We start from the raw sequence: 25859 nt of genomic DNA, 5'->3' as shown, positions 1-25859 counted from the left end.
AACATGTTTTTTTGTCCTGCATATCAGGGTTGGTTGGTCAGTAATAAATTTTTTTAATGGGCATAGGCATAATTGTAGCATCAATTTTGTAGGTTGTATAGTAACCAATTGGCTAAAATCATAGTTAAATGATGTTGAATTAATTAAAGCTATAAAATGCGCCATCTTTGTACATATTGCAATTTTATTCGTTTCTTTGAGAAGAAGTATTCTTGAAAAAAAATTAATTTAATTTTTAGATATTGGAAAACATTAGCCTATTTTTGCCTCATCACATATTCATAATTATAATCATTTTCATTAACATTATAAACATAATCATCACCATTTCCATCAACTTCATTGACTTTGTATATGAATTGACATCTGTTTCCTGTTATCATAATCAAACAATAATTTGTCCTTCTCAATTACTGAATCGTTGTCATTGACAAAAATCAACCTATTTTTATGTACCGTAGATAATGGAAATAATTATTAGCAAAGATGAACTTTCTACTAAATTAGCAAAGACAAATCAGTAGTGTTTATAGATGTCTGGGTTAACAATCAGGTGGGGACTTGTAAATAGCAGTGCCAAATAACCCAATTATGTTTCCTTTAAAACTTAATGACTTTATAGATCGTCAATTGTACAAGACAAGAATGAAAAACACTGCATTCTGCCTGTATTTGCGTGGAGAAGATTTGCACAAAATTCAAATCATACCCAAAATGTGGCATTGGTTTAGCAAAATGTTTGAACCATTTGATTATCGCTGTCCAGTAGGGAGGTGACATTTAAAGCATACGAACACGTTGTCTGTCACATGACTTTTTCGACTTTCATTCTGTGACCAATGAAAGAGAAAGCTTGGTCTTGCTGTCGTTATGCTAGTTTATTGCTCTGTATTCATAAAACGAAAAGATTTCTCTCAACTCATGAATCATATCTATTTATGATAAATTATTTAATTGCTAATCTGCTAATTGATATTTTCGCAAATCCTTGTGGCATAATAAGTGTCTGAGTTTGAGTATAGCATAATTGCTTTGCACTAAGTTTATGGGTTTGCTTTATGCCTAAGTATGCATGCATAACTTTAAAAGGGATTGAAACAAAATTGAAGCTTAGTTTATATTCATCATGTTAGAATCATGTCAATATCATATTGCTGATGTTAATTAATGGTAAACCCTGATATGGTAAGAAAATATTTATGTATTTATCCTTTAATTCGTTAATGATAATTATAAAATTAGAACTAGAATATTTTATTAGAGTGTGTGGTTTATTCCATTTAAAGGAAATAAATTTAATAAGTATATATAGAAGAAATAAATTAACACAAATCAATGGACAACGATCAAGCAATCAGTTGATCAGCAACATCAACATGGTGGAGGTGGATTTAACCTTTTGCAAGATTCTTATACAAGGTGGCGACATTTTGCTGTTGAATTTGGTTTAAAACAAATGGAATTATGATATAAACAATGTAACAGTTAAGTTAATCATTGCCTCAATTCCTTATTAGGTAATGTTTGAAACCTTGTTCCAAAAAATAAACTTATGATTCATTTTACTACTCAACAATAAGCTTCAGTTTCTACCCTGGATCATTCCAAAATTTATCTACTTTTGAAAAATGCAATGCACAGCTTTAACATATAGGTTATAAACAATTGTTATGAACTTTAGAATGCAAAATGAATAGGCTAGAAATGACATTGCATAATTCAATGTAAAAATGATTACAAATTGAACCTATTGAAGGTTGCAGGGAATTTAGTAGTATTCGTTATCTCAGTGGGGTTTAATATAATGTGAAGGGCATAGTTTTACTTTACCTTGACATATGCTAATAAAAGAGTTCCTGTTCATTTATTTAAAAGAAAAAGTTTATTTTATAATAAAATAATGGAACCCAATATGAAATAAAACAATAGGCCTTATTTTATGATTCTAGGCCTCTGATTGGTTAAGAAGCAGGCAATAGAATGTACGATCCCCCTAAATGATAATACTTTTACTTTTTTGCCCTTTCGCACAATGTGCAATCTCTAGGCCGTGTTGCTATGTAATTTATGACACTCACAAATGGTAAAGGAGACGCTCTACGACGCTGAGAGAGATTGACCCTTTGATCGCCTAGAAAGTAAGCTAGGCCTACTTAGTGTTTACTATTTCCATTACATTTTTCGTAGAATCTATATATGAGGTATATTAAACAAATATTGAATGCTGTGATTCAGAGAACGAAATGGTTTGGCCCTCGGGAAGATAGGCTACAGTCGCCACATCACCTCAGGGCAATAGATTTCACCATTCCCCTCGTGAGCAGTCAGTATTTGTATATTATTATAATGCTATTGTTTCCCAATGTTCAGCCCAGTGGACCTTTCTATTGTGTCAATAAAACTTAACTGATCAAGCAGAATTGGGCTATGAATACACGCTTGCCCGACCAACACTCATGTTGTCTCACAATCGCACATGTTTACATTAACATCATCATATTGTTGGACCTCGACAACAATATCCAACGAGGGCTTATCAGAATGGTTCATTCTAACTATGGGTGTTGCTGCACTGCAACTGCCATGGGTCCAAGTAATTATTACGGTAGATACGAAAAGCCAGGGCAGCTCAAGGACTGCAAGGCCAGTAAACTGACAGGCATGTTCCTTCTAATGTCCTACTGTAACTTTACGTCCACCACTGCCTTCTTACTTATTGAAGTAGAATCATACCTATCTGCCTTTTGCAGATACTGGGAAAACCACTGTTTTTGATTAAATTACAGTGCTTTCCCCAGAAGAAAAATGCCAACCAAACAGGACATGTCTCTAACCAAGCATGTACCAACCAAATGATACTTAATTGATTTAATTGAGTGGGGTGTTCTCTAATGGGCTAAGTATCCATGTCCATTTTTACCATTCCCAAGAGGGTGATCTGCTGTCAAAAAGTGGTATTACTCCTACTTTAAATTTCAAATTGGTGAAGTCATGTATGTGGTAATGGTAAGTGTCTAGTAAACATTTTTTTCATTGTATTTTTAGGTATGGTTTTCAAAATGATTTGCCTGATTCGAGGCATCATCTTCACTCGATATAGGGCTATATATATTTTTTTGTCTTTATGTCAACCCTGATAAAGATCCAAGCAAGAGCACTCGAAATATTAGTTAAGTAAATTTGTTCCAAGAAGTCCCTAAAGAAGTCACCTTGTACTGTTTCCTGTATTTGAGTTTTATATGCTTCCTATAAAACTTATTAACTTTATTGATTATCAATTGTATAAGACAAGAGTGAAAACATTACATTCTGCCTGTTATTTACATGGAGAAGATTGCACAAAATTCAAATCATTTCCAAAACGTGGCATTGGATTATCAAAATGTTTGAACCGTATGATTATTACTGTCCAGTAGGACATGTATTTTATACCTATCGGTTTCTTTTTTAAAAAATTATGAAAAGTTAAATTTGATTGTTTTGGAGACAAATATGATGTTATTTTTTTATATTAATTCTTAGAGTTCATGAAATTTCATCCATTAGAATATCTTACAAATTTAGTAAATTTGTTGTGACAATTATAACATATTTATTCTGCTTCTCCAATTAAAACTAATTTATTTTTTGTCAAATTGCCACAAAATGGAAATGATGCCTAATTTCTAAGATGCAATAAGGAAGATTTTGAAGACTTTTGAAATGAAAAGTTTTTGGTAAATTTAGATTTCAATAGTGAAAATGACAGCTTCAACACTGGATATCATAATTGTAATGGACTGATTCATCATTATTAGCTATAAGTTTTGTAGTTGTTGACCAAATAACAATGTACAGTGGAGTAATTAGCTTATTACTGACCATTAATTGATTCATTTCAAAAAACTGCTATTCTGTCATTTCTAACACTAGCCTGAAAACAAACATAGAGGTCATAAACTTTGAAGTCCGAATCTGAACCATGCCATGCCCACACACATCTTGGAGATGATCAGTCCTCTGGCATATGGCCAATGTCATCTCAATGTCTCTTGGGTTTAAAGTGATTATGAACACCTTTGAATATTACAGTGAAAATATTTTATGACAATAATTAATTCTGATTATTGAATTTTTGGCTAATGCAATCTTTGTGGTCAGTGCAGGCATCGATTTAACAATTTCATCCATTTTGTACTAACACAGTATTATGGTAATAATTAATGATAATCATCATGAATATACTAACTAAACCTGTGTTATTTTCGTACAAACTTATTTTTATTTCATTAAATTCATGTAAGCTAATACATTCTATATAAACCAGGTGACAAGGTACATAATTTACAGATCGTCAACGTTGGCCTATAGCAACCCAAACTTGGCCAAGTTGGCTACTGGACCTCCCTCGTTTATATATGTTATGCTATATTCGATTATGTAAATCATTCTGAATTTTAAATAAAGTATACACTTTTCTTGGTCATACCTTGATAACAATTAGCTTACAATGATGTCAACTTAAATTTTTGTTACGCATAACTATGACCTTGTCTGATTATTCTGAAAAGTTTATCTACTGTACCTCTACATGCTAGGCTCAGGGTTGTGTCCCCTGGGGTATAGTACCTTGGATATATATAATGGGATGAAGCTATACTATATATACATTCATTCATTCACATGGCCATGTTACTTATTTTTAGTCTTTGTTAATGAAGATTGTAGTAATTGATTGATGCTTTTGTTTTGTGCTCTACTCAATTTCTACAAACTAATTTGATATATGATGACAGTAGTATTTGAAGGAAGTTGATCTCATTTTACGGTTTTTGTCTATAGAAATTAAATTCATCCATTATAGTACAATGTACTTATATAGTTATTGAATTTTCTCTCTTAAGACTATATTTTTAGCAGAGCACTCTACAGTTGTCAAAGAAGTTGGTCAATTGATAATCATTTATTTGAAATAAGTCCTAGATAGTTTTCTTGATTTCCAGATTACAATTTTAAACTTTAGTTAATTTTTGAATGACCAAGGGATGTTGAAGTTTATGAATTTTGTTGAAAACTATTAATATTTTGTATTTTATACAGGAATTAATATTTTTAGATGGAAATTTTTGATTTGTTACTGCCTATGTATAAAGCCTTCAAATCTATAAAAAATGAAAATGAAAATACGTCCTAATTTTGAATTGTAAATTTTTTCATTTCATACAGTTAGTCATGCCATAAAAAAAGTGATTAAAAGTAGTACATTCTATGTTTATATTAATTTAGCCATCTACTCTTAGTAGCTTACATTTAGATATTATGTTTTTTTTAAATAATCAAACATTAACAATAGTATTTTATCAAGTATTATAACAAACTTTTAAAATGCATTGGGAAGTTTTTTTTCTGCCTTAGATTTCCTCTTCAGTACATTATGAAATACTGTATAATGTTTTCAGACAGATATTTTGTGTTCTATCAGAAGGGAATTAATGTAGAAAGCTTTAGTTGCATAGTCAATGATAAGCAGAGACTGATACTTGCTTTGTAGTAAATTTCTATATTAATGGTTATTCTTTCTTAATGTATGATTTGTGAAATTTAATTTATCAATTCATATTATTGCTTCCTATACAATTACTTACCCTTTCCTTCATCATGATGCCCTTCCTTTATCCTTATTTATATAACTTATGACTGAAATAAACAGTTTGCTAGATGCATGAGTGTCATTCATTTGTAGTCATTTTCAAATGACTACACTACGGTAAATGTTCCAAATAATATAATGCTGTATTATTGTGTGATTATTTGAAGTATGTGAATTATAGCTCATACCTTGATTATAAATTGTTACAAACAAGCCATTATTTTTGAGAGTTATAATATAATTTTTAACTGTTAATCTCTTAATTATTACTGTTGATTTTTCAATAAACATATCCATGAAGTTATTGATGGACGTGTATGGTACATACACCCTATAAGCTAATATTTTTTATTAGTATATAATGAAATGAGCCAAATGAAAAAAAAAACCTTAAATTGGCGAAGTTCCAAGATGTTTTAACTGACGTGCGCTTGTCATGTATAGTTACTTAATATTTTGATTTCCTTGGTTTGTCAATGGGCAAGGCACTAATTACCTAGTTGTTTCTTTCCTCCTGTTGGGTTCGAACATAAATGTGGTATAGTAAAATGTCTATTTTACGATTGTGAATTTTACAAATTGTTGATTTTATGAATGACCTACGAAATCAGTGAATGACTATAAAAGTCTTATTTTTTAAGTAATAAAGTGTATCATTCTTAATAAAAATGTGTGTGTTGTATTGATTAGGGAAATTCCCAGACTAGGTGCAAATGAAAGAAAAAACACAATGTGACTAGACTATCCTGAGGCAAGCTCACAGTAGCACAAACTGTTTGAACGCGCTTTAAGTTCTCTTAATTGAATGACTTGATTCCTATGCACAGCTTGTTAACATGACTAGACAACCCTGGACAAGTTCACGCTCAGCGCGGTACCACAAATGAACTGATGGTGATTGCTCTCATTCGGTTGAAGGACCCGATTACATGCGCGGTTTATTCAGCGTCACTCCTCATTTTGTTGACTATAAGTAACGGCCAGACATATCGATGGTCTACGATCAATCTTCTGCCTTGTAAAGCGGCACACAAACATTGACAACGTAGGCCTACACAATCTAGTTTTCAAATTGTTCAATTTACGAATACACCTTGGTACCAAAGGGGTACATAAAATGGACTTTAATACTATTACTTACTTGCTTACTTACTTACTTACTTATTACTTACTTAATATAGTTAATCTTACTATAATTTCTTCAACATGGAATTCTCTCTCTGGGGAGATGTGTTTGATCCAAAAACATGAAACACTATATAAGCCTAATATAAATTGTTTTAATAAAAATGTTTTGCAGATCTGAACTTCCTAGCAAAGTTGTCAACAAAGGATGATCTCACATAAGTTATTGCTCTTCTGAGTCATTTTATACCAAATGACCAGTTAAGTGTGATTTACTATTAAGAAAAAAGTAACTTATTTTATTAAGTACGTCTGCTTGGTGTATTGTGGTTAATTAAAATGAAGACCGCAAAGCTTTATCACATAGTAAACATCTGCAGTCTTTCTTGACATTATACTAAAATTGACAAATAGTTTTCAGGAAAAACCTTTTTCTAACATAATATTATTTTACATGTATTGCTCACTTAAGGAAATTCCATATAATATTGTCTGGATATTCCTGTAGATTCTTCCAAGTACATAGTATTTGTTAAAATGTTGTGCTGGAAGGTAAGTTCAGTAGTAGGATATTTCCTCAGATACCATGATTAACTTTAGTGTTAATATTTCGGGTTCTTTGATGATCGATTGTGTGGTGTGTGGTTTACTGTATGCTATATAGGTGCCATGTAAACTAAAATGTATAGTAGGGTTATATACCATCAGGCCAGTTTTCACTCTTCTTTTTTATAATTAATTATTACTTATTGTGACAATTTTAGAAATTGTATGTACTGAAAAGGCTTACATTTGTAAGAAGAAAGTCACTTAGTATACTGTATAAAGTTAAAGCCCCATTCTCGGCAAAATTTCAGTTGTTAAAAAAATTCTGATTTTTATATACTGTATGATAAAGATTTATAAATATAATATGAAATTGCTAGTTTAGAATTTAGACATTCCTAAACATGAATCAAATGTAGATAAAATAAAACCGAAATTTGATTTTCACACAAAAAGTAAACACGGATGAATTTTTTATGTTTGATTTTGCGATAGGTCTGCAAAGAAATATATTATAGGCGCCGGAAACATTAGCTTATCAACACTGCTAGGATAGGCCTAGCCTTACCTCGATTTAGGTTGTGTTATCAGACATAAAAATGCTCGACATGATATTTTCTGTTTGCTAGTAGTGACACTTGTGAAATATAATATTTCATTCTAATTATTTAAAATTTGTTAAAAAAATGATTCTGACCGAGATTTTGACAAAGATATTTCAGGCCTACTCGATTGACCGCAGTGTGCGAGATGCAAAGTACAAAAACTAATCTCATTTAGAGGGCGCACTTTATTGACTGTATAAAGTATACACAAAAGCGAGAGCATTCCAGCGGATGCAATCTACAACTTCTGAATTGCCTAGTAATGAAGAATTTGTAAAGAAAAAAGTAATCTTCTCTGAGAAATAGTCTCTATTTCTCATTTTTTTTTTTTTATCCTTTTGCGTAAAACTAAAATTTATGTCAATATTTTTCCATGGTTTATGATGAATTTGAGTAATGTATATGCATTTTACCAAAAAATATTCCTTTTTTTTCAGTGAAGTTTTGCTGTGAATGGGGCTTTAATAGGTATAAATATTATAGGTCTTTGATTTTGTAATTGTATTTTTATGCTGCATTGTTTTTTACTTGGCTTTTTTTAGTCTTTGTATTTCATTTTAAATTTTTAACATTGTTTCCAGTGCCCAAGGGAGTGGATCAGGGGGATTGGGCGGTTATATATTTATTTTGAATGAATGAATGAATAAATAGTTGTATAATTATTAGAATTTAAGGGATTAAGCCTTCAATTTAGATTGAATACCTGGGACTGCTGTGCAGTGCTGTAACAGGTCTCGGCTCCATTGTACCGTCACGCTAAATTCTGTAAATTTGTACACTGAGTTACTTTATGAGCAGTGATGCTAGAATTTGCCTCATGAGGGTAAGATGGCTGACAGTTTCTAGTAGAAGCTAGTATGATCCAGGAACAAAGTACAATTTTGGCCATATTAAAATGAGATAGTTTAGAATGGTCCAATGAGTTGTGGCCAACAGGGACTGGCTTGTCCGATGGCATGATCAATTGCCTTTCCCCTTACTGGCATCGTCTCTGTGTATGATTAGGGAGATTTCGCCACCTTATGAAAACGTTAACGAATACAAATACATCATTATCATTATCATCATTCTTGCCTCAAACATTCTTGACAATATGCTGTAAAAGCTGAATACTATTCTTGATTCATTCAAAATGCATGAATCGCCTACGTAGTAACAGACATGGTACTGTAGGGAAGGTGTGTTTGATTTCATGACGTATGTAACCGTATTTGTTATTGTTTTCGTATCTTGCGTATACTCCCTAATGTGTACTGTACATGTTCTAGAAGAAAATCTGTCATATTGAACTAGGGAAGTGCATCATAGAATAGAACAACCTTGGCTCACACTATTGATAGCAGTATAGCTTCAGCATGCCTAAAATGAACACTTACATAGTACAACATATGAAAGAGGTACAAAGTAGTTTGTGTCTGCTTGTGAAAACAAAAAAATGTATTCACGAATAGGCATAAATTATTGTCACAAACTAGGCATGTTATGTTACATACTGCAAAGTACTGAAATATTGCTCATGACAAAGGTTAATGACTCTACGATTGTCTTCCTGTTTCTTTTTTAAGAACCTAACAATGTGTGACATAATACTTCTCTTCCTTACTAGACACCTAAATGTGATTAATTCTGTCAGAAATTCTACAACAATCCTTACTCTGAAATTAATTCTAATTCAATTATGCTCAACATTGTGGGAAATATACAACAATTAATTTTGAAGTCTTCTGCGGGTTGCTTTGCGATCTCACGCCAACTACAACACCAGATTTTTGTGCGGGAGATATTATTAACTAGTTAAATTGAATTTGTCGCTGTATCCTTCACATAAGTTGTTACTAACAGTTTTTGCATAAACATTACAGTTTGACGATGACTCTAAATCCTGTTGAGTAATATTTCATCAACCTTAAACTTTGTCAAAAACTTAAAATGGGGTTTACACTTTCCACATCAAATTGAGGATGTTAGATTTACATACTGTATAGAGATATTGTAATCTTAAAATTTATGTTACAAGATTACTAAATTTGATAAAACGTATTTTACGTCACTAATGAGGTATTTCGTCTTGCCATGTTGAAGGAGCTACTGTACAGTACAAATATAATTTGCTTGAAAATAGACTTTTTAACATTTACTCAAATTCGCATTTATGAATGGTTTTAAAATCTCAGCTGCCAATAAGGTAATATGTGTCCAGTGGCATATCTAAGATTCTTCAAATGGGAGGGCGACTGATGGGGGCTTGAAGGTGGAGTGGGGATTGATAATTAAGTGAGGGGGCACTAGGTCACAAAATCAGTATAATATGAGGTGATTTTTAACTACTGTACTTCAACTTTTTTGGAGGTTCATAAACCCCCTGCGCATCCCTTAGTCTTCATTTGACTTTTAAAAAAAAAAGTTACTTTACTTTATTATTTGCTTGATTTGCTTGAAAACCTTGTTTAAATTTAAAGTGTGAATTTAATATTTCTGCCAAGATTAATTAAATTCAATTAATGGTTGATAAACAGTTTTCCGTGGTGAATTGAGTTATTCTGTAAACCAAACACCAAGCACATTAACCTGTCAAAGAAATTATAAACTCTTAATTTACTAACACCATGCAAAATATGATTGCGATTAATTCTGTTAGATAATTATTGCCAAGGTGATTATGAAATATGCGTTTTAGTAACTGTTTGTGGAATGTGATTGGTTATTTGTGATAGCAAGTTTCCCTAAATTTCCAAGTGGACTATACAGGATATCTAAAAAGGGTAAGTCTCCTTATGCTAAGTATGGTTTGGCCATTGATTCCTAGGAGCTCATCCGCCCTGTGTACAGCTATTTTCTGTGGTTGTTGTTGTGGCTATAGTATAGAGGAACTAAAAATTGAGGAGGATTTATCCTCCCTTTTCTACGGAAAGACCTAGACAGTGGGTCACTTTTGGCCTAATCATTTGTCTGCAGTATATTTTTTTCTTGGTATTGCATTAATGTACTTCAGAACATACTGAAAGTATTGTATATTCTATTTGGTACATTCTGTGGAAAGCCTGTGGCTACACGTTTGAAGAAAATTTTGAACTAACTTGTTGCTCTTAATAAGAAAAGTATGTTTTTCTTGATTTTCCTTTTAAAATAATGGCATTAATCCTTTCCAAGCCAATCAAGGAATCCTTAGAACAAGGTACATAAATATATAATCTAATTAAGCTATATAAATCAACAGAGACCAGGTAAGTTGATGTATGTACCGCCAAGAAAAAATTGATAAGCCAAGATTGTGTTTTGTGTGTAATTAGATTTCCAACCCGAAACTACTTAATGTTAGCATTTACGTTTGGGCCTCAGAATAATAGGTCGTAGCTGGGGAGTATGTATATTTCTATTTTATTTTCTTTATAGGCTTTGGAAAATTTAAAACAATTTGAACTCTGTGATCATAAAATTAATAATATGTTGTGTAATTACTTGATAACCAGTGTTTCTTTCGTAACAGTTTGCGTTGTGAACGGATGGCTGCATATTATGAAACACCAACAGTAAAACCCATGAAGTACCAATTAAGCATTAATTGGTAGAATTTCTTGGAAAATGTTCAAAAATGTGAGGGGTCTTTTCTCCCAATTTTTTGTTCTGTATTCAATCTGTGATTTGTTTTCTTCAGTAATATTATGGTATATGAGTGAGTACACTAACTTTTGTGCCTGTTATTGCAATCCGGTCTGTTGTGCCAAGGTATTTGTAATGTTAGTATCCCTGATTATTCAGTCCATATTAAAAAAAATGTGTACAACATGCAAACAGTATTTTCTGGGTGTTTTTATGGTCAAACAAGAATATGCAGGGGCAGAGGAAATGAGAAATAAAATACAGTTACTGTAAAGCAGTTGGATGATGCTTCAGATTTTTGCTTAATGAGACTTTGATATTTTAGGTTTTTTTTAGAGATTTTTTATTTTAAAATTTGTCTGTTTTAAATCAAAATACTAGTATACTGAGATATTGTATACCCTGTTTTGGTCTTATTACTGTATGCTTTGTTTTATTTATATTTTTACTTTAATGACAAAGTTTTATTGATTTTAAGACTGAAGGTTAGATATCGTTCATACAACAACCAACCATGAACCTTTGTCCATTTTGTTGCCATATAGACTATGGAAAAAAAATCTATTCCAATATCACCCAAAGATGTGAAACAAACTATCCCTGGACTGCATTCAGTGGTCGTGGTTTGGAACTAAGCGGTATGATTCATGCGGACTGTTGAAAGACTTATGTCAACTTTAGCCCGCTGTTCTGCATCTGCAAAGTATCCCTTCAGCGAATGAAATTGGACATGACAGCAATTCCCTGTTTGGTATCATTCAACAAAGATTATCCGTTGTTTTGGTGCTTTTGTTTATCACTCAGGGTTTTTTTTATTGTATGATGTAAAAGAAATGTGTAATTCTTTATTTCATCCTTTTCCCCTTGGCTTATTTTGCTTCCTCCAATTCTGTTGTTAGCTCTCTGTTTTTTTTTTTTTAAATTTAACGTTGGAATTGAAACATGTATTCCATGTGTCGACATTCAGTTCACATCCTGTATTCAACTATCATACATTAATGTGCACTGAATTTCCTGGACCATTCAATCCTTAACAGTCTTGTTACCAGGAAACATTGTAATAAAAGGTTTGCAAGATAAACCATGCAACTTATGCACGAGACAGCATTAATTCTCGCACGGAATAGAGATCAAGATGATACGCCCTCGTCTTAGGCATGTGAACCGACAAGACAGGATCTTAGAACAATTAATTTAAGTCCCAGTGTCTGCTTTTTGTCACTAAAAAAGAAAAAGAGATATCTTTTTAAAGACAAAGAAGTGCATATGCATAATATAAATATAATTTTAGGTTAAAAATGAAATTATTATTATTAATTATGTAAGTTGACATAAAATTTTATGATATAAAAATTTGAAAATCTAGTACATTACTGTTGTGCCACCAATTTTGTTACCAAATTTAAAGTTGGTAAATTGTATTGCTGTGCTCATTGTGTTTACTGTTCACCGCTACAGTAGTTTCTGTTGTTTATAGCCTTACAACACACACCAAGGCTGTAGGGCTTTAAATGTATCTGATTGTAGTGTGTAGGTAAGACGTTTTGTTACAAACTTTTCTCAAGTTTAACATAATTATTGACTTATACATATGAAATCTACCATCATTATTAAGAAGTTAAATGCTGAAGTAAATATATGGTAAAGTTAATCAGTAATTATCAATTATTATCATTTATTATTATTAATTATCTTTATCAATTATCAGTATCATACTATTATTAATTATCATTATCAATTAATAATTGTAATTACTGTTATTTTTTATTTGAATATTTTAAAACAAATCCTGTACACTACAGTACCAGGTACACATTGATTCCGTAACTCCCTAATCTGTATTTAATTAACAAGTTTTACCTTTGTTTACATCCAATCTATAACTCACACCCTTACCTGCTTGTGTGCGTAATTGATGCATCCTCAATTCAGTACCCGCTTGCCATTGTTAGCCAACGCACTCATGTAGTCATTTTAAGTCACGGAAAGGTTTAATTGTCCGCTGGCCGCAATTGAGGTCCTTGATTACTTAATTACTTAGCTTTCCCCTCCCCGGGGAGTTTAGGTTTGAAGAAGCTGTCAGTCACTTAACAAATGAAAATGAATAAGCGACTGATTGGTCAAGACACTATAAAAAGAAATATGTTTTTATTGATGAATTAAATACAAGATAATGAACTTGGGACTTTTCAATTTTATTGATCCGACTACCGGTAATAGGTGAATTTTGGCTGCGAGTAGCCGTTGTAATTCTAAAAATGACTTAATTTAAAAGATTAACGCTCGTCTCAAATAATTGACTGTTAACAGAATATAATTGACAAATTTTATTCAGTTAACCCATTTTAAAGTCTTATCTGTAGAAACAAGTCAACTAATAAATTATTGTCTTGTATGAAACATGTGATATAACAATTTTATGTTTTTTCAGTGGTTTTGTGAACAAGGGGATAATTATGTATTAGCTTGTCAAGCTAGGGGAATCATCTTTTAGCATGGGGTAAATCATCCAGACGATGGGAAAAGATCCACAATAGTGCAGACTACTAACTTTACACTAACCATTCAACAAGTTTACAATCCTATATATTTGTACTAATTCTTTTGGCTACTTTGTCAGGAAAACAGCTTCCCAAGGGAGGAGGGCTGTTATTATGTAAAAGCAAGTGGCGCAGTGTATTTGTGCTTCCAATAGAAAGATCATGGGCTCGAGTCCAAGGCTGGTCTCTCGAGTGTGTTCTGGGGCAATTAGGCACTTCATTCATGTTGTCTCTCTCCACTCAGGAGTATAAGTTGATGCAGTATCTTGTAGATTTGATTACTTAATGTAGCTGCAATATTATGGAATACATCTAAGTTTGTGTTATTTGATCCAATGAACAGAGTGGTAATGAGAAGATTTACCCAGTGCTTGTGCCTCAGAGTATACAACCCCAGAATTATGAGGGCAGGTTTTAACATACTATACAATAGAAAATGTAATTTGGTCAAATTTCAACGTGACATTCTTGTTCTACATTCCATGTCATATTTACAGTGCAAATGGTCAAAAGGAAAGCATTTTTTAAATTAAAGAAAAATAATAAAGTAAAGTAGATAAAAATAAGGCTAGTTGTTACATCAAATCATAGGAAGTAGAATTCAGGATTTTTACATTTTCAGGAGTCATAGAAGCATGAATTTGAACTAGAATTGCATTTTACTATACTGTGTTTAAACCTTATTTAATCACATATGGAAAATGAAATACATTTTTATCTCTACTTAAGCAGTATAATCAGTAAAGTCCTTTCTTTTAAATAAATAGAAATTGTCCATTAAATAAGGATGACGTTAACCACATAATTAAATAATTAATTAATCAATTAATTTTAAAATAATTATTATTTTCTTTAATTACTTGCAGCTTTCGTTTGCTGTGCAACGACATAACATGACTGAATGTCGTCCGTTCAGTCCCTCAAGCATTTTGCATCAGGGCTGGCTTAAGAAGCAAGGAGGCGTTATAAAATCATGGCAACGGCGGTTCTTTGTCCTAGCTGAGGATCATATGTACTACTACCAACGAGAAGATGAAACAAAACATTTAGGAGCGATTCCGCTGAAAGGCAACAAGGTTTTCAAACATCCCCACAATCCTGATGACCCGAAGTTCTTATTTGAGATTTCACAGGGTAAGGCATGGCACACACAAATTATTTCACAAGAATTCATGAGCTTATCTGAATTTTAATAAATTGTAGGAATTCTAATTTTATGATTTCTTTTCCAGAAAATGCCATTTAAAAGAATTGTATTCTCTCTTAATGTAGAGATGAAAGTAGAAATAAGTTGAAATGTCATATATATTAATAAAAAATAATAATTGAATATGAAATAAAATTAATAAAATATACATAAGTGTATAATATATGAACAGTATAATATTGACTAAATTAGATTTATTATTTGCTATTATTTGTTTTAAAGATGAGATTTATTTGAAGGCAATTTGTGGGCTGCAATTGTGGCAAAAACATGCCAAACCAGTCACAGCTGTTGGAAGAACAATATTTGAGAACAATATTTGAGAAATCAGCCTTCAAAGTTTATGATTTCAGGCATTTCTCAGGCAGAACCATCACCAAATTGTTAAAAAATATTGTTTTAACATTGAAAATTGAGTAAATAACAGCATCGTATAGATATATACAGGGTAATTTAGTGCAATGAAATAAATTTAGTAAATTTTGACATCCCACCAGGGATAATTTTGGCCATTATCTCTGAAACACGATTTGCGACGAGTGGCTGGGTTGGCTTGTCTTTGCAATGATTACATAAACAATGCCATTTAACAAAGGTCTAGTCTTCGTTTCCTGTGGCTGATCTCAGTTCTAGCTACAACACCCTTGGGAGTAAGGGTTGTCTAGAAGCATACAGTACGTGCAAAGTTGGAGGGAGTTCCATCGTCTTTGCAGACTGTAAACATTGATCTGTCAATCGGTTGGTGAATCATGTCTAAGTAATAATCAATTGCACACAGATTCAATTATTCCTAATTGGTGGGGTAGAATATAGAATTTACCAACATGGTAATTAGTTATTTATATAATGGAATAATAGAAAGAAATTGTTGCAATATAGAAGGACTAAAATAAATGCAGATTGGGTAAGATACTTTTATATAATGTTTATATTAAAAACATTTGAGAAATGTTGCATTATAATACTTTAAATCAAATCTTCTTCAATCGGTTAACTGATTATACAATTTTGTACATTGTTTTATCGTATTGTAATGATAACTATTTTATTAAATTATTTTATAAAGTACAATAATAATAATATATAATACGAAATAATAATAAATAAATAAAAATAATAATAAATTATTTTTTTAAAGTACACTTCCATAGGGATATGTTGAGCTGTAGTTATTAATATAAGTGACTAGCACTGTCAAAACCAGCCGTTTGTAGAAAAAATTAAAAATTGACTTTTGGTATTTTTAGGTTCTGCATAAATTGTTGCATAAACAGTGTTTATTTGATGGAAATTGGTGGAGTATTAGCGAAGTTATGGATATTTAATTCAATCAAAAACCTGAAAATGTTCAAATTATGATTCTCAAACATTTTTGGTGCTTGTGGGAAATTATAAATTGCGACAAACGGCAGGTTTTGCCAGAGCTGGCCACATATATCATAATAATAATTACAGCATTCATGAAAACTTCTTTAATTTTTCTATATTATTTTTACTTTTTCAGGTGAGGGGCATACTGGTAGGATGGCTGGAAACCATGACACCTTCCTTCTAATGGCAGCCACACAGATTGACATGGACAACTGGATACAGGCAATCCAGCGAGTCATGTACGCTAGAGTTGGTGGAGGTAATATTACCACACAACAAAATAACAATTTTTAGGCTATTATTGAACAGACGAATTGATTGATGATTGAATTTATTCTGTGCAAACACCAAGGATAGCCCATGAATTTCTTGAAGAAGACTTAATTTCCAGTGGGGTTCTTCTGGTGGTAATTGGGAAGTACACATCGGGAGACAATCCCCTACTCTTTTCTGAAGAGTGTACTGCGTTCTTTAACGTGCACATGGGCCATAAAGCACATGGGACCAACAACTTACAAGCCTCATCAGAAAGACGGTGCATTATTGTAACTTGTATTTCAGCCCTCCCGATGAAACCCACGGAGAGGCAGCAATGGGAATTGAATCAGGAACCGAGAGATCTCCACAGTTCAGTGCACACACACTGGCTACCATCAGATTAGCTGACTGAGCTAACCTGCTCTCTCAAATATATTACGAATATAGTTAGAAAAATCATAGCATGGATTAATATTTTTTCACCTCTCTTATCTCCATAAAATACAATTTTAACTTGCCATTCTCTGTTTTTTTGTATAGTCTCCAGCTCTTAGAAGCAATCTTCCACTTATTAATCATCTCTGTTCTTACCTCTGCTACTTACCATTTTTGCATTAACTGTATTTATAGTACAGTACATCATATTTTCAGTTTGATTGACATAAGGCCAGATATTACTAGATAACAAATCATTAATATGTGGCTTTAGTGTCATGCCTCCATTTTTGTCTTGGTACTTAACAGATAAAGAGCTTAATCATCATTTCTGAGTCCCCAACAGTGACACCTTGACAGAAATTAAAAGTGACACACCTTCAAGTCATAGCCATCTGGTTATGAAAATAATATGTCTGGTAATTATTAGGAACTTGACAGCAAATAAGATATTGTCCCCCGCCCCCTTTTATTCTGTCAGTTTCTTGTACCCTAGTGAATACTCGGTAAAAAGAAAGATGGGTAATAGTGGGCGTCCTAGATACTTGACACAGAAGTGGAGGTTCCTATGCAAAAGGTAGACAGGTCTCACAGCTTGTGTTGATTTTTCAAGCAACATTACACTGAGGCCCCAGAAAAGAATTAATACTGTATGTTGTATGATATTAACTAATTTCCATGTTAAATTTTTTTTATGTGAAAGTTTTGCTCAAGTTTGATCCTTTTGGCATACTGAAAGCAGAAATTTGGCAGGGTTTCATATTTCTCTTTTTTTTTTTATGTTTCAATTCTCAAACTTCATACCAACTTCTAATTTGATTTCAGATATGTTACTTTTGCAATATTTTATGTTGATGAATGATTTTGCATATTTCGTATCTGTTTCTCGTTTGTATGTCATCAACTAAATCAATTTGTTTAAAATTAACATTGCAATGAAGAATGCAAGTATAAACAGTGGTCTACTCACCTTTGCCCTAGATATGAAACTTATTCACTTTTGGTTTCTGTACATAAAATAAACTAATAGATGTTGTAATTTATACGCCTGGTTTAATTTATCGATGAATAAATAATGATGTTTTGTTGGTCTTAAAATCTGGAAAACTCCCCAAACAGCTCAATTTGCAAAAAAAAAAATTATAACAAAATTTCTTTCTTTAATTGGTAAATTATTTCCTTCTATTACTCACCAGCACCCTCTATATTTGAAAATAATGAGTAAAATATAGTTTTTGTGTTTTGATTTGTGCAGTTGCTGTAACCTTCTAGTTGTTTGTTTAATCATTATTAAAACAAATCTTGCAGGTGTATTTGGTCAAAGCTTACTGGATATTATTACGAATGAGAGTACAACTTCGACAAAGACGATTCCTTCCATTGTGGAGCAGTGCGTCAAGTACATATCAGAAAATGGTCTAAAAGAAGAGGGTATTTTCAGGTAATTTTTATACCTCAGAATCAAAGATTAAGAGTGATTGATTAATTTATTTTTTCCCACAAAATGGGATGCTTGCTAAATACGACTTGCCATCCTAAATGTGCTGTCCCTAATATTTAAACTTTTACTCGTAACTTTGGCCATAGTCAGTCAATTCCATTAAATGACCCATTATTTTAAAGTTCATAATGTGGAAGATAATAAATATATTAAAAATTTTCATTTATTTGGTCAGCGATGCTGGTTTTGGGATGGCAAGCCCAAAATATTATACAGACTCAAGATATTGCTACACTGAAATCACCATTTTCACACTAGTGATTTCTTTCAAACTCTGCATAAGTCAGTGTAATTGAATCGCCATAGCGACAGATTCATGTGTAAAGCCTTTTCCAGACTATCAAATTTTATTTAAGAAAAACATGTGACATGCCTAAATATGGTGCTGATGGCATCCATCATTTAACATATATAGGCACATCACGACTACCGTACATATGGGCATACAGCTGTTTTTTTGTCAAAGAAAATTAGTCTCTTATTGAGGCTTAGGAAGTAGAATTAGTATTAGTTGTGAGAAAGGATTTGAACCCAAGTCTGGAGATAGAGGCCAAGCATTATTTTATAAACAATTATATGTTGTTATGATTTATTAATTTTAAAAGGTTGGCAGGGCGGTCCAGCATGATAAAGACGTTGCAGGATTCATTTGATGCTGGGGATAAACCAGATTTCGACAGGGAGCGTGTTGATATACACACAGTTGCATCACTGTTGAAACTCTACCTACGTGAATTACCAGAACCAGTTATTCCATGGGCACACTACGACGATATTATGAACGGTATCAGATTGTACCTTCAAAATCCAGAACAGGGTCGAAAAGAACTTATAAAGCAACTTGCACTCCTACCGCGTACCAATTACAATCTCTTGCGCTACATGTGCGATTTCCTACACAGCGTTTCCTTACACGAAGAAAAAAATAAGATGAATGTGCAAAACATCGCAACAGTTTTCGGACCAAATATAATTCGGCCAAATACCGACAGTCCAGCATCGCTGATGCAGTCAACCACACTTAGTCACAAGTTTGTACATTTGATTATTGAAAAGCATAAGGAAATGTTTCCTCCAAATGATATGATTGATTTCACGGCAAATACAACACCTCCATTAACTAAATTAATCCCAATTCAGCCGTACTCTCAACCACACATTCCTGTTGCACCTCCAAGGAAAAAGTCGGCAAATCCGCACCTTGACCTTATCAAAGAAGTAAAGGTCAATGACCATAATTTAAACAAAGTTGATGAAGGAAAGCTGATTGATATTGATGATCCGCCAGTTATTCGACGAGAAAAGTTCAAAACGAAAAGTCCCAGCATTGATGAAATGTTTACCGTGAGTCAGGAGGTTTCCACAAGCTTGGATCAAATGGTAATAAAGAGGTCTACCTCCCAAGCACATTACGCTAAGCCATTCTCAAATCGCAATAACTCTATTCACATTGAGGATGAAACATTTCTACTTGATGGGGCCTCGTTTGAGGATCCCATGCAATTTCATTCAAATGGGGTTGTGAATGATCATAAGCATTTCCTTCCGGAACGGCCGCCGAAACCACTTCAGAGCAATAATGCTGGTAACGTTGATTTTTCACAAAGTATCCCTGATGTCGCACCTGTGATTGATCGCACACTCACTTACGAGCACCTTCAACAACAGGTGGAAGTTTTAAAGTTGGAGTTAAAAAGACAAAAAGAAGAACATGAACAGAAATTACACAAAATGGAAATGAAGTACGCTGCCCTGGAAATAAAGTTCCTTAACGAGGTGTGTATAACTTTTTAATCCATTAGCATTTCTGCAAGTCTTTTTTTTTTTTATATACCCAAAATTCTACAAACTAAATATAAATTGTGTTGCTGTGCTTATATTGTAATTATGATCTTCTTGCTTTAAAAATCATGATTATTGTATTATTGATTATTACAATTTTCTATCCAATTTCATCATCAATAGGAATCTGCTAGAAAGTCAGCGGACGAACGTAACCGACACCTTCTCCAACGAGTGAATACATTCTATGCAGAATATGGCCCAAAGTAACATTGACCCACAAGCTACGTATCAAATTATCGGAGAAGATTAATATCGTACCTGTACCAGTGACAGAGTAATTGAGATGCTGTTACTAATGAGGCTTGTAGAGACTGGTATATAATAGATTTTACTATTACTTTACTTACACTTAAGACTGTGTTCATGTAGCAACATGAACGAAAGTGTAAACTTATTATTGCTGTAAATTAATTTGCTTCAAATCTAATCATTGAAAAAAATTGTAAAGATGATTTGGAATTTATTTTTTATCAAATTCAATTTTTGATAGAATAAATAATTATGTATTTTTGTAAAAATTATTTTTTGGATATTTTTTTAGAATAGCTGAAATATTTGCCTTATCAAGAAACTAATATCTTATACTGTGATTATGCCTTCTTTACTTTAATTGATTGTAGCATATTATATCAAATGTAACAACCAAAAGAATGTATGGAAACTTGTCAATATTGTCCAATACCGGCATCAATTATGCTTTGTTACTCTTACTCATAGTGAGAAAAATGTTGTAATACATTCCACAGCCAGTGATTGGGCAAAATCTCTGTAATGATATGTTAGAGTAGGCTACATACATACAGTATGTACGAAAGAAACCAGGGAGTGATTCTCCTAGTCTGACTAAAAAGTAACATCTGTGGTGAGTCGAATGGCCGAGCGGTTAGCAGGGGCACCGCAAGCTATAGCCATAATATCAGTGCTGGTTCACACGACACGTTCGCCTATGGTTCTGGTGGTAGAACAAGTTTTCTTGGATAAATAAACCGTAGGCCCAGTGTATACAATGGCTCGTGTGCACTATAAAGAACCCAGTACATCCTTCGAGACGAGTAGAGGGATACCCCAGTGTACTGAAACAGACAGCCCCTGTGGTGGACGACGAGAGTTGCTGGTACCGGGTTACCGGGTAGCACAGACACGAAGGGACCCTTAGGGGCAAAGAAAGTCATTGATTGAGTTCCTAATCCACATATCTAGCGCCCTGAGCATCTTAAATTAGATGGATATGTGCGCTATATAAAACTGCATTATTATTATTTATTATAATCCCTACCCTCTATTCTGCCGTCTTCAAAATCTTTTATTCTTTCACTGCTTTCTTTCACTGCTTTATAATCTTTTCTATATCTGGATATATCTATTGAAAATTTTTTATATGTATATATATGCTTGTATATGTAACTGTAAAATATTTTTACTACTACTTTTACTATTTCTACTCTAGGCTATAAAATACTGATGATAAAACCTCATAACTCCACTCTATTATGAAGGGGTGGATTTACACATGCCCCTTCCCCCATTCTACCACTTCCATTTGTAATTTTTCAACAAAAAATACAAAATGGAATATAAAGACAAAATGTTACAATATAAACAGCATAAACTAAACATTTATTATGCATCTATTAAGAGTTGTTTTGGGAGGATTCTGCTCAACCCACTATCCCCATGCTAGCACACCTTACCTTATACTATTTTGAGAAAGTTCCCCTCTCATTTAAAAAATCCTGGATCCACTAATGCTCTGTGTGAGCAAAATTCAGATAGCGGTGCTTCGGAGCTTGCATTGTGTTAATTCATGGCATCCTGATGCGACTTGGATACCAATAGTTCTGTGTTTTGATTTTTATTTTGTAGAATATGGTTGATTCTGTTTAATGCTCTGATATTTGTGCTTTTGTAATGACGCTATGAAGTTAAATTTAATTATAAATGAAATGAAATTAATACATGTATTAATTAGTAATAATATCGTTAGAATTTGTAAAGGACCTTTTTGCCTTATAACATAGTACTTTTTCTGCAGAAAATTATTGAAATTTCAAAAAAATAGTTATTTTCCAAACTCCCCGCAAAGTTGCACTGTAAGTTGCACACTCAGTTACACTGTATATTCATTGTTTTCAGTCAACAAGATTTTTGGTATCAACAAGCAGAAAGGTACCTAATGTTATCACTTACATTAAAAAAATGCACAAATTAAGTTGTGTTTTTTTCATGAAAACAAAAAAAAATAAAATATGTACTGCGCACACTTGTTGTTACAAACTTGTTTTTATATATTATAGAATACAAGAGTGTTTCACATCAACATCTGTCTGCAATAAACTGTCTACTTTGTGTTTTTTTCATATTGTTAGCAATAATATAAATAATTAGTGAATGTTTATATAGTGCATACAACTTGTTTTGTAACAACAGCAAACCTGTAACTAATAATAGTATATTATAATAATGCTAATACAGTAATAATAATAATAATGATAATAGCAATAAGAATAATTATACAGCAGTTCACACACAGCCATCAGTTATGTGTGTATATGTATGATATAATAAAACTATTTTTATGATTCATTTTGTGCATATGAAATGTGTGTATAATGTAACATAGGTGAGTTCACTTGTATAATAATGCATGATGTGTATGTGTTTATATAATGTAAATCTGTGACTATTGTAAAACAGCATTCCTGAATGCATGGTTTTATGAAAAAGCAGTATCAAAAACTATTGTTATACAGGTAGAAATACCTGGGAATAAATATATACCTCTTTTGGTTTGCAGTGGCTTATCTAGGATTATTGATATTGCAGGAGGGGTGGGGGGTTGGATGGTTAAGTAAGGGGATGTTAGCTGGCAAAATAAGGTTATATGAGGTGATTACTAATACTTAAACAAAGTTTGCTTAGCTCAGATTTTGTTTTTACTGTTGTTTAGATAAATCAGGTCATAAACATAGGATTTAGGACCAAGAACATAATCTTTAAAATAATCTGGGTTTGGTTAATTCATTTTTAGTAATTATTAATAACAAAAATAATAATTTCTATTACATCAATAATATACTTAATTAGAAATATGCAATGTAGTTGTCTTTATATACGGGATAATATACAATAAAGTATAATACATACTCCAAGTATTGAAATGCACGCCATCGTATTGGGATTCAATATTTAGACATTAATTATGTCATCATCAGGAATGATGATAATATACAATTGAGTGCTTCTTGAAAGTGCCTATTATGATGTGATGAAATGAATGCAAAGAGAAAAAATATGTAAACTGTCCTTGTTATTGATAAAATATTACCAATAGAGGGCTCAATTTCTACAACAAACCTTATTTCAGATGGTTGATATTAATACTTCTAATCTCCTGTTTTAGGAAATAATGCATGTTCATACTGTATATACTCATCTGGTTTATCATATTTTTTCCGGGCCAAGTATGATAATTCTTTTAAGGTAAAGGTGTGTGTTATATCACCACTCATTATCATCTACCAAAAGTATGCATTGTTTTATCTTCATAATTGGTCACTTTGGACTACATCGCACATAATATTGATAACTTTAATTCAACCTTACTAGTATTCCCAGGGCCCTAGAGGCCATTGTTGTTAACATGCTCACCTTCAAGTTTGTCCCAGGGAAAGAAATTATTTTTGCTATTAAATATTTAATTTGCGCTGAAATTTCAATACATTTTTGTGAAAAAGAGTGATTTTCATAACCATACACAAATTATTTTAAGTTCCTTGTATGGTCACACATCAGGATAGTCATACATCAGGATACCCATGCATAGATCAGATTATTAAAATGATTTTATTTTTGTTAATGGTGTATTTTTACTAATAACAAAAATGTTTACTTTTAATACTCAAAATCAGGTAACTCATAATAATATTATAATTAATATTCAACCATTTATATGATAGCTAATCACTTTTTTAATACATGTATAATACAGTAGAATATATAAAATGAATTTTCATTTCTAGAAATTTGGGACTCAGTATTGTAGTGTGTAAATTATTTATCTATTTCGATATTAATATATTCATTATCATAGTCATACATACTGTTGTTTTGTTTGGTTATTTGTTGTATACTCCTTTTAATTATTTAACACACACAAAAAAAATAATTAGGCCACCACGAGAAGATATAAAGTAGGCCGTCATTGGGCCGTAATCGCGACGTGGTATGTTTTGAATTTTTTGCGAGTTATTGGGAACAAACGTCCGGGTTTCAAAATTGGCTGGGGTGCGAAAACTTGAATATTGGATCTGAAAACTGTGAGTGTCAATGCCAAATGTGTGAGACTAGGACTTGAAATCAAAATTAACATCAGGACTGTTCACCTGTAACACATCACCAAAAACAATTAAGATGTCGTCGTCGTAAAAACATTTTATTTTTATACTTTTCAGAAGTACTCAATACTGATATTGATAGCAATAGTAAAAATATTTGATATTTTGTTATTGTAAAGAGACATTTGGCGAGAAATATTTTAATTTTACTGCTTTATTTTTGCAGCTCTTATTCGTAACCAACAATTGGTTAAACAGGGTCTTGTAAATCTTGTTGAAATCTGGTATTTTAGAAAGTTTGTTTTTATGTAAAAGTCCTTTACGGTTATGAAATGACCAGGTTTCTAAAAGTTTCAGGTTGTAAAACTGTGTATCACCATTCCTATTGTAGCTATTTATTTGGTGCTTTTTGTGAAGGGGTATTACATTCGAATATCTTTGTAATCAACTAGTCAAACCTCAACATTTTGCACAATTCTTGCACAGGCTCATGAGGCATAAACTTTTTTTGTGTGTCAGTTATTATTACGATGCCATTATTTCAACAAGGAAACGCAATCACATCAGAGGAAGGAAAACTAATTAAAGATAATATCACAACAGGGGCGGATTTAGTGGGGGCCGGCCCGGCCCCGGCCCCCCCTTTTGGGAGGTAAAAAAAAGAAAAAAAAAAGAAGAAAAAAAGAAAAAAATGATAGCCCAGAACGCCTCAAATGTTATGTTCGGGCGTCTAGAACACAAAAATTTCGCGGGGGCATGCCCCGGACCCCCTACGACAGTGTTGCTGTCTCTTATACACATCTAGATGTGTATAAGAGACAGCTGTTCTCGTTAAGTGCATTTTCGTGAAAACTGAGACTTTG

General features: G+C 32.4%; 1 protein-coding gene across 5 annotated transcripts in view; it reads left to right on the top strand.

The window, feature by feature from the left end:
* The window catches only part of LOC117110614 (rho GTPase-activating protein 24-like), a 34735-nt gene extending 9976 nt beyond the window's left edge, over positions 1-24759 (top strand). For 4 of the 5 annotated variants that reach the window (XM_033253376.1, XM_033253375.1, XM_033253374.1 and 1 more), the window contains exons 2-6: positions 14912-15179; positions 16757-16882; positions 18625-18757; positions 19423-20593; positions 20783-24759. In XM_033253376.1, coding sequence (XP_033109267.1) covers positions 14912-15179; positions 16757-16882; positions 18625-18757; positions 19423-20593; positions 20783-20869 — 1785 coding nt within the window. In that variant the 3' untranslated portion in view covers positions 20870-24759. Of the gene's footprint in view, positions 1-2976; positions 3007-14911; positions 15180-16756; positions 16883-18624; positions 18758-19422; positions 20594-20782 lie in introns of those variants that run through there. The other variant, XM_033253377.1, reaches the window with a different exon arrangement.
* The last annotated feature ends 1100 nt before the right edge of the window (positions 24760-25859 follow it).

Source organism: Anneissia japonica, unplaced genomic scaffold (assembly GCF_011630105.1).
Source record: "Anneissia japonica isolate Jap-2015-1 unplaced genomic scaffold, ASM1163010v1 scaffold287919_len575428_cov197, whole genome shotgun sequence".
NCBI lineage: Eukaryota > Metazoa > Echinodermata > Crinoidea > Comatulida > Comatulidae > Anneissia > Anneissia japonica.
This window is presented reverse-complemented; position numbering and strand designations above follow the sequence as displayed.